This window comes from Psammomys obesus, unplaced genomic scaffold (assembly GCF_907164565.1).
Source record: "Psammomys obesus unplaced genomic scaffold, mPsaObe1.curated_primary_1811, whole genome shotgun sequence".
Taxonomy (NCBI): domain Eukaryota; kingdom Metazoa; phylum Chordata; class Mammalia; order Rodentia; family Muridae; genus Psammomys; species Psammomys obesus.
Window position 1 is genome coordinate 13,020,419 of NW_026586173.1, and position 15,018 is coordinate 13,035,436.

Consider the following 15,018-nt stretch of genomic DNA (forward strand, 5'->3'; position numbering starts at 1 on the left):
TTACAACTCATTTTGTATATGCTGTGGGGCAGGAATAAGGTTGCTGTGTAATTCAAATGCTGATTTCTATACCCCATTATCTGGTCCTAGTTATGAGAATCTCCTGTCTCAATGCTTTGTAAACACTGCTCCCCAGTTGTCCCCTGACATGCCAATAAAGCATCTTAAGAGCCAATCACTGAGCAGGGAAGAGAATAGGGCTGGACTTCCAGGGGAGGAAGGGTTAGAAGTAAGGGATTCAGCTATGAGCAGGAAAACTATAAAATGCAAGTATTTCTGGGATATACACTTGGAGGAAACCAGATTGGTTTAGAGGGTTAAGAATAGAGTAACAACTGCTCAGTTATTGTACAGTGAAGTTTATTATTAAACAAATATAAAAGAATCCCACTTATCTGTGTGGGTTAAGAGAGAAACTGAGAAACAGTTTTATAAAAAATAACTCTAACACTGTGGGTGTGTACATGCCACAGCATTCACAAAGGGCAGCTTGCAAGATCTGGTCTGTCCTACCATCTATGTTCTAGGTAATCAAACTCAGGTCATCATATACGGTGACAAATATCTATTCAATGAGCCATCTCACCATCCTCCTTTTCTTTAAACTTTTTGTTGTTCACAGGTGTTTAGGTGTGCACCTAAACTCACACAGAAACGAGAAGTTGGTTTTGAGTGTACCTAATCTTCTCACAGTGGGCCTCTTACTGAACCTGGAGCTCGTGTCTCAGCTAGGCTAGAAATCAGCAAGTTCAGGAGATCCTTTTGTCTCCCCCGTGGTCGAACTAGGCTGACAAGTGTTTGCAGGGACCCTGACTTGTCAAGCTGGTACTAGGATCATCACAATTATAGAGCAAGTGCTCTTAACCACTGAGCTCTCTAACAACTTCTTTGTGGAGTCTCCGATGGCAGATAAGTCATCCAAGAAATACTGAGTCAATACAGTCCTGTTTTGTTTTGTTTTTTCATATGCTGTTCTCTGCTGTGGCTTCTCATTTGTATGGGTCTTTGATATCAAATGAGGTTATAAATTGCACTGGAAAACTTTCCTACATTTTTTATATTCTGTAAAGCTTCTCAATTATGAATTCTCCCATATATAGTAAAGTGTACTTTATGTAAAATTCCTTCTTGTATTCCTCATATTTGTAGGGCTTATCAACTGTATGAGTTCCCTGATGTACAGTAACTTCTGACTTGTGGTAGGAGGTTTTCTTGTGTTCTTCATTCATGAAGCGTCTTACCTATATGTCTTTTCTGATGTGCTGTGAGTTGACACTTCCAGTGGAAAGATTTATTGCATTCTTTACATTCATAAGGATTCTCAGATGAATGAGTTATCCGATGTGCAGTGAGTTGTGACTTATGGGAGAAAGCTTTCCTGCATTCTGTACATTCATAAGGCTTCTCACCCGTATGCTTTTTCTGATGTATAGAGAGCTTTGACTTTCGAGAAAAAGGTTTCTTGCACACTTCACATACATAAGGCTTTTCACCCAAATGAGTTTTCCTATGTCGATTAAGGTCTGACTTGTAAGAGAAAGCTCTCCTGCATTCTGTACATTCATAAGGTTTCTCACTTGTATGAGCAGCTCTTTTGTGTGCATTGAGATGAGACTGACGGAAGAAACATTTTCCACATTCTTTACATTCATAGGTCCTCTCTTGTCTATGAGTACTCTCTTGTCTATGAGTTTTCTGATGTGCAGTGAGGTCCGATTGCCAATAGTACCTTTTACTACATTCATTACATTCATAGGGCTTCTCTACATTATGAGTTCTTCTGTAATGCTTAATGAGGGATGAATTACGATAGAAAACTTTCCTACAGTCCTTACACTCATAGAGTTTCCCATTTCTGTGCAAAGTCTGATTCTTGGTTTCCTGTAACTTGTGGTAAGAAGTTTCTGCAAGTGCTCTGCCATGATGGGATTTTCTCCTTTTGTAGATTTCCTGTTGAGTCTTTAGTTGTGCCTTGAAAACAAAGGAATTCCTTAGCACTCAAGCATTTTTTTTTTCCTAGAATGAGCTGCCTTATATTCTGAGGTATGAATTCTTAATGAAAGGTTTCTCATAATTGGTAAATATTTCTGCATGGACTTTACCATTTACTAATTTAGGCTCCTCACAAAACATTATCCGCATATACTATAGTCGGTACTTTTTGCTTCCACATAAGCCATGTCTTGGGCAAGAAAAACATTTCAAGTATTTACAGAATTTAACAGAGGTATGAAATTTCTTTATGTGTCAATAATATTGCTTTTGTTTCAAAAGCTACCCTCTCGCTGAAAATACTGAATAGAACACTGTGAACTTTACTGCTATGCAAACCAAGATTTACTGAGCAGGTTGGTGGGCTTACTTACTTAGATAAAAATTCTTCTGCAGCCTGCATCTAATTAGGCCCTTTTGGAAAAGTACTACTACATTCTGCCAGAATTAACTGTGAAAATGTTCCGTGTTCGAAATAGGGTTTGACCTCATATTACATGTTTTACTTACTTCAATCATGTATTCACTTGACGTTCTTTGATTAGTTATTCCAAAGTGGTGCAAATATATCATAGGATGATCCTTGCTGGTATCAATCAGAGCCCTCATTTTACGAACACCTGTAATATTAAAGATGCCATGAGTCAATAATTCATGAGTATTTAATGGAATTTAAACACAAAAGTCATGCCTTCAGATGCTTATTGTGGTTTTATGTCAACCTGACAGAGCTAGAGTCATTAGGAAAGAGGGAACCTCAATTAAGCAAATGCCCTGACCAGACTGGCCTGTGGGCAAGCCTGTGGTACATTTTCTTGAATGATGTGGAAGGGTCAGTGTCCAGTGCCACCACTGGACTGGTGGTCCTAAGCCCCATAAGAGAGCAGAATGAGCAAGCCAGCAAGCAGCGTGCTCTCTGCTCTAGCCCTACTGTTGAGTTCCCACCCTGACCTTCCCTGCGGAGTACAAGCTGAAATAAAACCTTTCCTCCTAAGTTGCTTTACGTCATGGTGTTTTAAAACAGCAACGGAAACCCCAAATAAGACATTTACTGACCTATGGTAAGTGTATATATCTTATTCTATAATGAATAACAAATTACACTAAAATACCATGGTCCTAACTCGTGTCTTTCTACTTTGTTTTATTGTTGAAATGTAGTAGACGGCCATCAGTTCTTTCCAAGTTTAACCAATAACTGTGTTAATCAGAGTAATCTTGCCTCACAGTTTTGTCTCAGGCTATAAAATACATGAGCCCATGCTTTCTGGTCTTTACAGTCTTCGCTAAGACTATAAACATATTATGGTAACATGTTTGTCTTCTATAGTAACTAAGCACATTCCTTTTTCGACAGTTTCAGGATTCTTAATTTGGACTTGCGGCAATTTAATTTTAATGACTCTTAAAAAGGTCTTTTGGGATCATGTCAATTTGTGATTAAAAATTACTCCCACACTGAGATATGGGTTACTGTGCCTAGATTTCCATACTTCTAGTCCCTCTCTCATCTCTACTGTATGCCAGATTTACAGGTTGCATTTCTTTTTGTAATTTTCACTTCATTTCATTCATTCATTCAGTGTGTGTGATGTGTTTGTGTGTGTATGTATACAAGTGTCTGTGTGCAGGTATGTATGTATGTATGTGAATGTTTGTGTGTATATGAGTCTGTGGGGGGGTGGTATGTGTAGGCCATGGTACATGTGTAAAAGTCCAAGAACAACTTGAAGGGCATCTGTTCCACTATGTGGGACCCAGGGATGAAACTCAGGTGGTTAGGCCTTACAATAAGTGTCTTTATTCACTGAACCACCTAACTGGTCCAGGCTGGGATTCTTCATCATAGTAAAAGGGTATTAAATGTTGTGGTGGTCATGACTGCACTGTACATTCTTTTGATCTGATTGCAGTAATTCCCAAACTTATCTATAATCTCTGGGTTTTTTTTTTTCCTTGACACACTATGTATTCCACTGATTCTTTTCAGTGAATATTCCCATCCCAGGATTTCAGGTTATATTTCTTTCCCAATCTCTCTCAATTTCTTACTGTAAATTCTAAATTTCTCAGAAAAGCTTTAAATGTATTCTTCATTCATCTATTTATTTGAATACTCTTTCAGGTCATTGATCACTATTAAATTTAGCTTATGATTTTTGTGTCAGGCATCTTTTCCACTTCCCTGTTTTTGGAATCAGTTATCAGAGAGCCAATATGCGTTGAAAGATCTGTCATATTTTGCCTGTTTTTCCCATAATTACCGTATCCATACTGCAGTTTGTACATCAAACTGTGAAGATGCACTGATCTTCCCATTTCATGTAAGGGGACTTTGTCAGTATTCTTTACCTTAAAAAACCTGTTATACCACTCAGAGAAGAAGGTAAATCCAATATATAAACAAAAAATAAAGACAACTCCAACACCGTTAATCACACAAAGAACTAACAAAAAAATGTAGAGTAGTGAAAGTAAAATCTAATGAATGTTAAAAAGATAATGAAAGCAGAAGACAAAGAGTACATTAAGTATATTAAAATGTCTCTAGGCTACTCATTTCCAAATGTATCTATTCTCTAACCATGATCACTATCAAGTCATTAATTTGTGTTCAACTATTAATTACATGCAAAAGTTAGAAAATGGTCATCAAAGTGAAAGTGTAATTAAATGAAGATATCTATAAATAGCAAATTCACTGCAAGCATTTGCTGCCATAAAAACACCTATATGTATCCTGGTAAACATTCTTTCTAGCTATTATCTTATCAGTCATTCATACCTTCAACTGACCGTGTTCCACCTGACTGAAAGCCCTTTTAAGGAGATGCATCAAGTGACAAGCATTGATCAGATGAAAATTACAAAGACAACTACCTATCTACAAATTAAAAAATAAAGAGGTTTTTGAAAGAAAAAAAAAAAAGCTCCAGAGTTCCAATAACAAAACTATTACATAAAACAAGTAAGACAGCAAGACAAACAAGAGATTAGGCTGAGCATCTACATAATAAAGATGGCTGAGATCTACAGGGACGGATTCTTTTGGCAAATCTGAAGAAATATACTTTAGCAACAAAAACAGGAAGAGTAATAGCAAGAATATTCTTTTTAAACTGAATTTTAAAAAATAAAGCCAAAAAGGTTGGACCCATGTGACCAGCTGTTTCAGGGCCAGGTTTGTATGAAATTATATAAAAACAGCTCAACATAACCACTATCTGACGAGCTTTCTCCCTGCTGACTTCCTAGCACACATTTACTGACCTGAGAAGCTCTGGACTGAAACTTCTGGTCGGCTCCATGGCCCAAATCCTCGCTCCAACTTCATGATCAATTTAGGTTTGGCTATGCTGGGCTCTGTAAATAGAAACGGTAAGCAAATGGAGCCAGAGTGCTGTGACGCAGTCCAACAGGAGAACAGAGCGCCACTTCTGGCTCTGCTCTTTGATGAGTGCAGATGGGGCTGGTCAGAGAGGACCTGCACTTTCACTCTTCACTGGCTAGAAGAGCTCCCCCACGTGGCACTAAACTGCAGGACAGACACCCCAAAATAAAAATCTGACAAAGTTCAGCAGGCTGGGAAGATGTTCCAGGGGTAAAAGCAAATACTGGTCTTCGAAGACTGCCTTAGTTAGGGCTTTATTGCTGTGAAGAGACATCATGACCACAGCAACTCTTAGAAAGGAAACATTTAACTGGATCTGGCTCACAGTTCAGTTTAGTCCATTACTGTCAAGTCAGGAAACATGGCGGCATGCAGACAGACAAGGTATTGGAGGACCCCCAGGCAGCAGAAGGGCGACTGTGTGCCACACTGGATGTAGCTTGAGTGTGAGAGACCTCAAAGCCCACTCCCATGGTGACATACTGTCTCTAACAAGGCCACACCTCCTAATAGTGTCACTCCCATAGGCCAAGGATTCAAATACTGAGTCTATGGGGGCCATACCTATTCAAACCACCGCAGGCATCACAGCTCAGTTTCCAGTATCAAAACCTGGCAACTGCCTGCTCAACTCCAGCTCTGTGGGGATCAGGAACTGGGAGAGGAGGGATGAGTGGACCACAGCACACAGAATCCCAGGAATCTGACTTCAGAGAGCAGACTCCAGGAGCAGGTCTAACCTCAGTGTGCAGTGTGGAAGCCTTCACGTGATGGAAGGGCCACCAGACCACCCGTTCCAGCCTCAAGCACCAAGATCAATCAGGTTGGTGTAATTATAAGGAAGCATGGGGGGGGGGGTCAAGGTCACCTCAGGAAACTTCCATAAAGAAGGGGGAAGCGGTCATTGCCCTAGCCTCAGCTCCATTTTGAGATTTCACTAGTGTGCTCGGAGTCCCTGGTAGATCAACAGGACCAGTCAAGAAACTGTAGGAGCCGGGGACCCCTCACTTGCCATTCCCTATGGGTCTCCTCACACAGCTCTGAGTAACAACACCTTCCAGCGTCCACAGGCACTTCCTCTCACAGACACACACACAGAGCTAAGATACAAGTAAGTCTCTAAAGTGAGTAATGATTTCTATACTTGTTAACAAGCATTTGCTGAGGCTGACGGGAACCAGCCTCACCCAGGAAGAGCAGGCTGCGGTAGTTCTCCAGCATCACGTCCCTGTAGAGGCTCCTCTGGGTGGCGCTCAGCTCCTGCCACTCCTCCCAGGTGAAGCGCACAGCCACGTCCTCAAATGACACCAACCCCTGAAACGACACATTTCTCTTCAGCTCAAGGAGCACAAAATGGGAGTCCACTCCTCTCCTCACTTCATTCCCCTACCCGTGTGTGTGTGTGTGTGTGTGTGTGTGTGTGTGTGTGTGTTACTTGTTTCTTGTATTCTGTATCATGGGAAAAAGAAAAAAAAAACAATACAAGCATCTTTATCTCTGTGTCAACAAAGTGAGCTGAGAAAACGTAACTAGAGTTTCTAATTCCAACAAAAACAAAATCCACAGAACACATGGCTATATCAAGTAGGTGTTATTAAGAGCAAGGCGAAAGAACACATAAACCCAACCACAAAAAAATAACATCCATGCCTGGAGCAGTAGCACACACCTGTAATCCCAGCACTTGGAGAGACAGAGGCAGGTGGATATTTGTGACTTGTGAGTTCAAGGCCAGCCTGGTCTACAAAGCAAGTCCAGGAGAGCCAAGGCTACACAGGAAAACCCTGTCTAAAAATTCAAGCTCCAAAGAAAGAAATACAAACACTGATGCCGACGTCGTGGAGCTCTAGTACAGTGTATGCAAATCTATGAGCTCAGTTCTTAGCACCCACATTAGAACAAGTCAATCTTAGGGTTACCATTGCTGTGATGAAGCACCGTGACAAAAAGCAACTTGGGGAAGAAGGGTTCCCCTCACCCATAGCTCTATATTAACAGTCTATCATGAAAAGCAGTGAAGGCAGAAACTCAAACAGGACAGGAAACTGGGGGCAGGAGCTGCATGGAGACTATGGAGGGAGGCTTCCTCCTGGTTTGTCAGGTTGACTTCTTACAGAACCCAGGACCACCAGTCTAGAAATGGCTCCACCCACAATGGGCCATAGGTCTACTATGGACTTGCTTACAGCCCCAACTTAATTAAGTATTTTCCCAATTGAGATTCCTTCCTTCCTATTAAATGACTTGTCAACAAGTTAAAACATCAAACTATCCAGCACAAAGTCCTATTCTCAAATTGTTAGCTGCAGCTCCAGCTGGGGTCACACAACTGAAGGTAGGAGTCAAAAGCCTGGGAACACTAGAAGGTTTTGGAACATGCAGCCAAAGATTAATCCAAAATCAAATGTGTACTCAATTCAGCATGTTCCTGGCAGGGCCCAGCTTTGCACTCTGGGTGGCCTCAAGGCAGCATCTGTTCAGAACACAGAATGTACATGCTTTGCACAGAACAGGCCATAGCACCACGATGGGTGCCGTCTGTAACACCAGGTTCAGATTCAGGCCTGTTAGGAACTGCAGTTTTTGTACTCTACAGTTACCTGCTCTTCTGAATCACAACTTTTTGGTGGGAAATAAACACATTTAATATTTTCCTGCCACCATCTCTTGCCATTGATTTCTGCACTGTATTGTGTCAGCTAAATTAGCAATCTGCCTCATCAGCATGCAAAGTTGTTTTCATTTTTAAAAAAATATCAATATTGGATGTATGCCAAAGCAGGTTTTTCCCCCTGTGAGAATAACTTTATTTAATTAACTTATTTTTTATTAATTACAGTTTATTCACTTTGTATCCCAGTTGTAGCCCCCTCCCTCCTCCCCTCCCAACCCCACCCTGGCCTCCTCATCTCCTCCCACAAAGCATTGTTTTAAAATAAGTTCATTATCAGCAAATGTTTCATATGCATGTCTATTTTGTACTCGTGAGTCCTAAGGGTGGCCAAGTATTTCCTGGTGGAAAAATGGGTTACAAGAACAAACATGTAACAATCCTGACTTTACTTCCACCCACAGGTGACAGCGCCAATAAACACCAACACGCGCATCACGCCCCCTCAAAAGCAAAAATGAGTTGACAGATCTCAGGATACTGACACTGAGAAAATGAGCACAGACTACAGGGGCAACATGTCAGAGATCTGGAAGATGATTCTCGACACCCGGAGAGCCTGGCTAAATAAGCCTGACCAACTCCATGATGAACCCACTCTCTTGCTAGACAGAACAGGCCCATTCCCGTTCTCCATTCCTCGGAAAAAGAGACTTCAGTTGCAGGGAAAAACACAGAAATCAGCTCGGCCAGAACAGCTGGCCGAGGGAGAGGAGGTTGCTTAGCTACTGGCCTGAGAGGCCCCTAAGCCCAATCAGAGTCAGGTGGCCTCCATGGGGGCCAGCCAATCCACACAGCTGCGGCAGGGATTCCCCGCCATGTTGTGAAGGTGGCGGCCCTGGCATGATGGTCTGTAATGCCAACTTCATAGGACCGCAGAGACCACCAGGAGACGACTTGATGCAAGAGCAAGAAAGCTTTATTATGAGAGCGATCGGACTCAGTCTCACTGATGCAGCAGTAGAGAAATGGGCCCCTGAGCCCTGAGTGAGGAGGGTTTTTAAAGGGAAAGACTGTGAGCAGGGGGTTTCCATGACAGCAAGCAGGAAGGCACGTTTCCATAACAGAAAGGGGGGGGGGGTGTTCATTCATGCCTTGATGTTACAGGATCAAGTAAAAGTTAGAGGGGTGAGGTGACCTTCTCTGAGGTACAATTGCCTAAGACATATGATCACAATAGCTATTCTTTTAAACTATATCTGAAACATTGGGGAGATTTTTCCCACCCGATTCTCAACCGATTTTCATTGATTATTGCCAGGGAGATTGTCTCTATTTTCTATGAAGTATTTATTCTGTGATATTTCCAGGAGGCTGTTGCTAGGAGAGTTAACTTTGTTTTCTGCCAGGTGCACATTTTGTGATATTTCCTGGTACCTGAATTCAGCTCCCAGTCAAGATGGCTCTTTATTTCAAAATGGAGTTATTCTCAGGCTAACTATGCCCAGGCTAACTTAAACTCTTCAGGTCCTCTGCAAAACAAAAGCCTTTTGTTGTTGCATGCTATCTTCTGGATTAACTTCCCAAGGTAAGAAAGGTTCAAAGCCTATTGTTTAATGTATAGGGATCTACATTAACCTATGTAGATCATAAAACAAACTCCCTAATTAATAGAATTAATAGAAAATAATTAATTAATAGAAAAGAATCCACTAGTTACATCCCTGAGGATCAGGGGAACAAAAGGCTGAACTTGTAAAAGGAACTTTTATTTGCCTGTTTCAATTATTGTCTTGGGGGACTACTGCCTTTATCTGCTAACCTAAGCCTAGTCCTGGAAGCCTCTAGCCTCCTTTCAATCTAACCTAGGCCTAGAGCGTTTTCAGCCTCTGAGACTTACTGCTGAATAAACTCACCCTTTCTAGTTCTTGCTGAGCTCTGGGCTGGCTGGTTCAACTCGGCTGTTCTGGCTTGAACTCCTCTCCCAGATGACTTATTCAATTGGGCTTCTCTCTTGGCCCCAAAATTATTTTGCTTGGCCTCAAACTATGTCCAGCAATCTGCTCTAATCTCCTGGCTCTTCTCATTCTCTGGCTCATTCAGTCTTCACCTGATTTCTCTCTCTGCAGCCTGACTCTATTACTGTCCTGATAAAACTGCCTTTTCTCTCTCATGGCCCTTTAAGTAGCTTTCCTTTCCTCTCTCTTCTTATGAGAGTTTAGCGTATCCTAAACTAGCGTATCCTAAAGATTTTGTCAAATCTTTCTCTAATCTGTCACTGTTTTGTGCCACTCAATTAGACATCACTTTCAAACACTTGAAAGGTGCTTCCTTCTACACACAAACTTTACCTTCATTGTTTGGGATTGAAGGCGTGTACCACCACACCTGAAACTTGCTCTATAACAGGCTGGCCTTGAGCTCAGATCTGCTTGCCTCTGTCTCCTGGATTACAGGTGTGACTATATTCCAGCCAGATCACCCAGACCTAGAAGGTCTTTGAATGTGATCTCTTGCCAGAGCAGGTATGTTCTGAATTAAAAGTCTTTTATATGAAGTTGTAATACCAGGATCACAGGACCCTCAGAGACCACCAGGAGACGACTCGATGCAAGAGCAAGAGAGTTTTATTATGAGGGTGATCAAACTTGGGACCCAAGTCTGACGCAGCAGTAGAAAAGTGGGACCTTGAGCCTGGAGTGAGCAGGGTTTTTGATGGGAAAGACAGGAAGCAGAGGGTTTCCATGACAGCAAGCAGGGGAGGCACATGCCTTGGCGTTACAGGATTGGGTAAAAGTTAGAGGGATGAGGTGACCTTCTCTGAGGCGCATAATCACAATTGCCTAAGGCAAGTAATCACAACTGCTATTCTTCTAAATCTTAGAACATTGCGGAGAATTCCCAGCCGATTCTCATTGATTGCTGCCAGGGGAAATTGTCTCTATTTCTTACTAAATATTTATTCTGTAATATTTCCTGGAGGCCATTGCTAGGATAGTTAACTTTGTTTTCTGCCAAGTGTATATTCTGTGATATTTCCTGGTACCTAAGTTCAGCTCCCAGTCAAGATGGCTCCTCATTTCAAAATAAAGTTATACTCAGGCTAACTTAAACTCTTCAAAGTTAAAGCTCTCCTTTCTCTGTAGAAGGGAATTCTGTTAACTGCTGTTACTGATGGTTGAGCTTTTCTCTAACCTTCTGCAGTTGAAAGACCCCCCGCCTCACCCTAAGTTAAACATAGCTAACGCCATTTTGTGGTACACCACTGTTATTGAGAAACTCTGTAGGCTAGGTGGGGAACTGGAAAATTACTGAGAAACCCAGCTGTGTCGCCCACTTGAGATGTCTGCGGTCAGGCTGCCCCAGTTGAGCTAAAAGCAACTTGTGTTAATCACCCTCATGAGACATCTGTGGGACTGTTCCAGCTGATAGGAGTCCTAAGGAAAACAACATGTGGCAGGCCAAGTTAAGGGGTCATCATGACCGTTTCGACCACCCAGTTCCTGGAATCCTGGTGTCCCTGCCAAACTCTGACTCAAACTGTGGTCTCGTTTAAATGTACCAATCAGCTCCCTGTAACCATGCTTCTCGCTTCTGTACCCGTGCTTCTGCTCTAAAACCCTATAAAAACCCAGCTTTCCACCCAAAGGGCGCGCAAGTCCTCCGAGAGACTTAGCCGCCCCGGGTACCCTTGTATCCAATAAAGCCTCTTGCTGTTTGCATCCGAGTACCTGGTCTCGTTGATCTTTGGGAAGGGGGTCTCCCCGACGGAAGATACCCTGCGGGGGTCTTTCACAGTGAGCTAACAGGGCCTCTGGCAGCCTGATGAAAGCTGGCACTTCCTGAGCTCACTGCTGCGCATCACAGACAACTCCAGGCCCACCAGTTCCTATCCAAAGAGTCTGCCCAGATACTTACCATCACATCTTTAACAGTTGGTGAAGAGCCTGAACACAGACTCCATGATGTCACTGGCCTCCATCTTATTCGTGACTTAAAACTTACCCTGCTTCAGAAAAACGTGTTTATACTCGTAGAAAGCCACAACATTTCTGAGAATGACCACAAAAATGTGCCAACTCTGAAAACAACTGATCAGAAAGCAGGTCAAAATGACCTTTGTCCTTATGTTACTAAAACAATTATTTGCTGTTATTAGTTATTATGTTGTCAATAGTTATTCCAGATGGCCACAGCCTGCCTCTAGCCAATCACTATGTAACAAACCTGCTCTTGCTAAGTGTCACCTAATCATGTAACTGCCAAGTCTGGAAGCCCCTTCCCCTTGCTAGGCTCAGGGCTCCTAGCCTCTGACTGCTGTCACAGTTAATTCTTGGAGCCAGAGCTTAAGCCTAAATAAACACTGACTCCTGGTGTGGTCAGTGGTCTTTTGGGTTCTTGTGAACTTGGCACAACATTGGCTTGTGGGAATACAGGTTAAATTCCAGAGCTTTGGGAACAAAGGGATCTGGACACATGAATCCCTTTCAAGCCCTAAAAACACACAGCTCCAGGGAAGAACTAGCCATCCGTTAAACAGGTATGATATGAAACTGCAGTAGTTCGTTCAATATTCTCTGCAAACCAAACTCCTAACATTCTCTCTAAACCAAATCAGCTTTGTTTCACAGCAGGCAGTGATTAGTGCAGAGACTTCCAACTGGCCAAAGTGCAGAGTGCAAGACACTGGGTAATTGATCATGAATGGCACACCTACATCCCATTTCTTATGCCCACAGCTCAGGGGTCACCTCGGAAGAGCGGGCAGAAAGAGCCCAGCATCAGAGAGGACTGCTATGAAACACTGTTCTCTAGCCGTGACAGTGACATTGAACTCGTGAAGTCACAGCAGCTATGACGGCATGCACAAGATTAAGCCAGGTGAAAGTCCATCACAGATGGGGAAGGGCTCATAAAATCCCACTCCCAGCTGAGGAGCTACTGGTGATTAGTTGCCGCTGGGGTAAGGTGACTCATTTGGCCTTGGATGTGGCTCAATGGGCTGCCCATCTTCCAGCAAGACCCTGACCCTTCCCAGCAGGTCACACAACTGACAGAAAAAAAGGCAAAAGAGGATCTCCACAGAAGTTGCTGAAAGCAAACATCAGAGAACAATCGAGTTTAATTCGTGACTACATACAAGGTCTTGAATAGCCAGTAGAAAAGGCCGACCCCAAGCAATAGTATTAGAAAATGAACGCTACAGCTCCCAACCAGGACTGTCATCCTGACCTTCTTCTGCTGAGGACCTGCTCCTCTACATTCCCTGCAAAGACAAACATGTGAGTGACCAGCTCCAGCCAACTTAAAAACCTTACTGACCCTTAAAGCTCTCAACTCAATGGTCTTGCTAAGACTCAGCATTCTCAGGATTCTTCTTGGTAAACTCCAGACTTTAAAGGAAAATCTCACCAAACTTTGAATCCAGCCCCCCAGTGCTGGCTCAAAAGAGGGCTCTAATTTTACAGTGGCAGGACACAGGCTTTGAGAGAATGCTCTGACAACCCCCATAAGTCACACAACATGAACCTATCTAAGAAACTGTACTTCAGCCCACAAAGCTGGACCTCCACGTGGAGCAGAAAGGGAGCTCACACCTGCACATTAGGCCTCTGCGTTCTACGCAATCCACGCAGCCACTTGGGGGGAAAAGGGAGTCTTTCTCTTCCTGTGCCATTTCAATTAAACAAAATCCCGGAGCTTTTGATCTCACTGAAACCACTCCAGTTTAGGTGGCTATTATACATTTCAAGGCCCAAGAAAAGGCTCCTCTGACATCTCTGGGTCAATTACCAGTTCACACAGGCAGCTAAGCTTCTAAAACAGGCTGCCCAACTTTCCTAACCACTCTCCCTCATCCTCCGTATAACCCTCGGTGGTTCTCTAGGCTTTAGACCAGAAGTCTACAGCTAATGCCTCAGGATGGTTAAAAAAAAAAGAAAACAGAAACTTCTTTTGCTCTCTGGGTCCTCCCAATGGGGTCTCCCAAACAGTTTTCACTGGGCTTCACAACTGGGGCCAAAGTCCTCCAGCTTCTAACTGCTCCTCTTTGCAAAGACTCTAAATACAGGAGGCGGACTGGGTGGGCAGAGGCGCTCCCACTAACACACAAATGGCCTCAAAGAATACATTATTCCACGGTTTCGGGGTGCCCTGATCACTACAGCTTTCATTCCCAGCATCACTTGGGAATGAGACTCTGAAAACTAAGTATTATTTCTGAGCAGCAGCTTGGTATCCCCAGTCTTCTGAAAAAAAAAAAAAAAAAAAAAAAAAAAAAGGCCAGGGCTAATCTAATTCTTAAGAGTTCCCGACGGGAGGCTCTGGAGACTCACCCTGGCTTCTCCTAGTCACACTCCTATAAGCCTCCTGAGGCTACCACCCACCTCAGCAGGTCCACTCATGGCAGACCCCTTCCTCCTGACAGACTTCCATTCATTCCACCACTGGGACAAACTGTCACTGAGTCCTAGGATAAATACAGCCCCCCAAGCCTAACTCCACCTTTTTGGCATCACCTTCTAGGAATCCGGGAGACTGTGGGTATCTTAAAACCTTCTCACAGGATAAAAGACTGCTCAACATTCACTGAATGAGACCCTCTGGAATCCTCCAAATGAGTTCTATCACCGTAGATGCATCTGTCTAGGGTTAAGACTCTTCTAACCCCAGCTCAAATGACTATTCCTGTGAGCCACTTCAGACCGCCATACCTTGACCCCACAGACACTGCAAGACACCAGTGAGTAGCAATGGACCAATGTCATTTCTCACCCAGCCCTTTGGCCCCTGATGCAGCTTGGCTGGGCTTCCTCAGAAGTAAATGCAGTAAAACAAATGTCAAAAATGAAAAGCAAGCTTGGCATGGGTGCGTTCCTGTAATCCACCGCTCAGAGGCAGAACCAGGTAGCTGGTCCTCTGTGGGCTACAGGCCAGTCTGGTTTACTATTAAGTTCCAGACCAGCCAGAACTACATGGTAAATAAAGAGAGAGAGAGAAAGAGAGAGAGAGAGAGAGAGAGAGA

General features: G+C 43.2%; 1 protein-coding gene across 1 annotated transcript in view; it reads right to left on the bottom strand.

The window, feature by feature from the left end:
* Nucleotides 1–16: 16 nt before the first annotated feature.
* The window catches only part of LOC129672058 (zinc finger protein 809-like), a 52,787-nt gene continuing 37,785 nt past the window's right edge, over nt 17–15,018 (bottom strand). The window contains 5 exon segments of the mRNA XM_055601255.1: nt 17–1,224; nt 1,226–1,971; nt 2,503–2,612; nt 5,263–5,355; nt 6,571–6,697. Coding sequence (XP_055457230.1) covers nt 1,056–1,224; nt 1,226–1,971; nt 2,503–2,612; nt 5,263–5,355; nt 6,571–6,697 — 1,245 coding nt within the window. The 3' untranslated portion in view covers nt 17–1,055.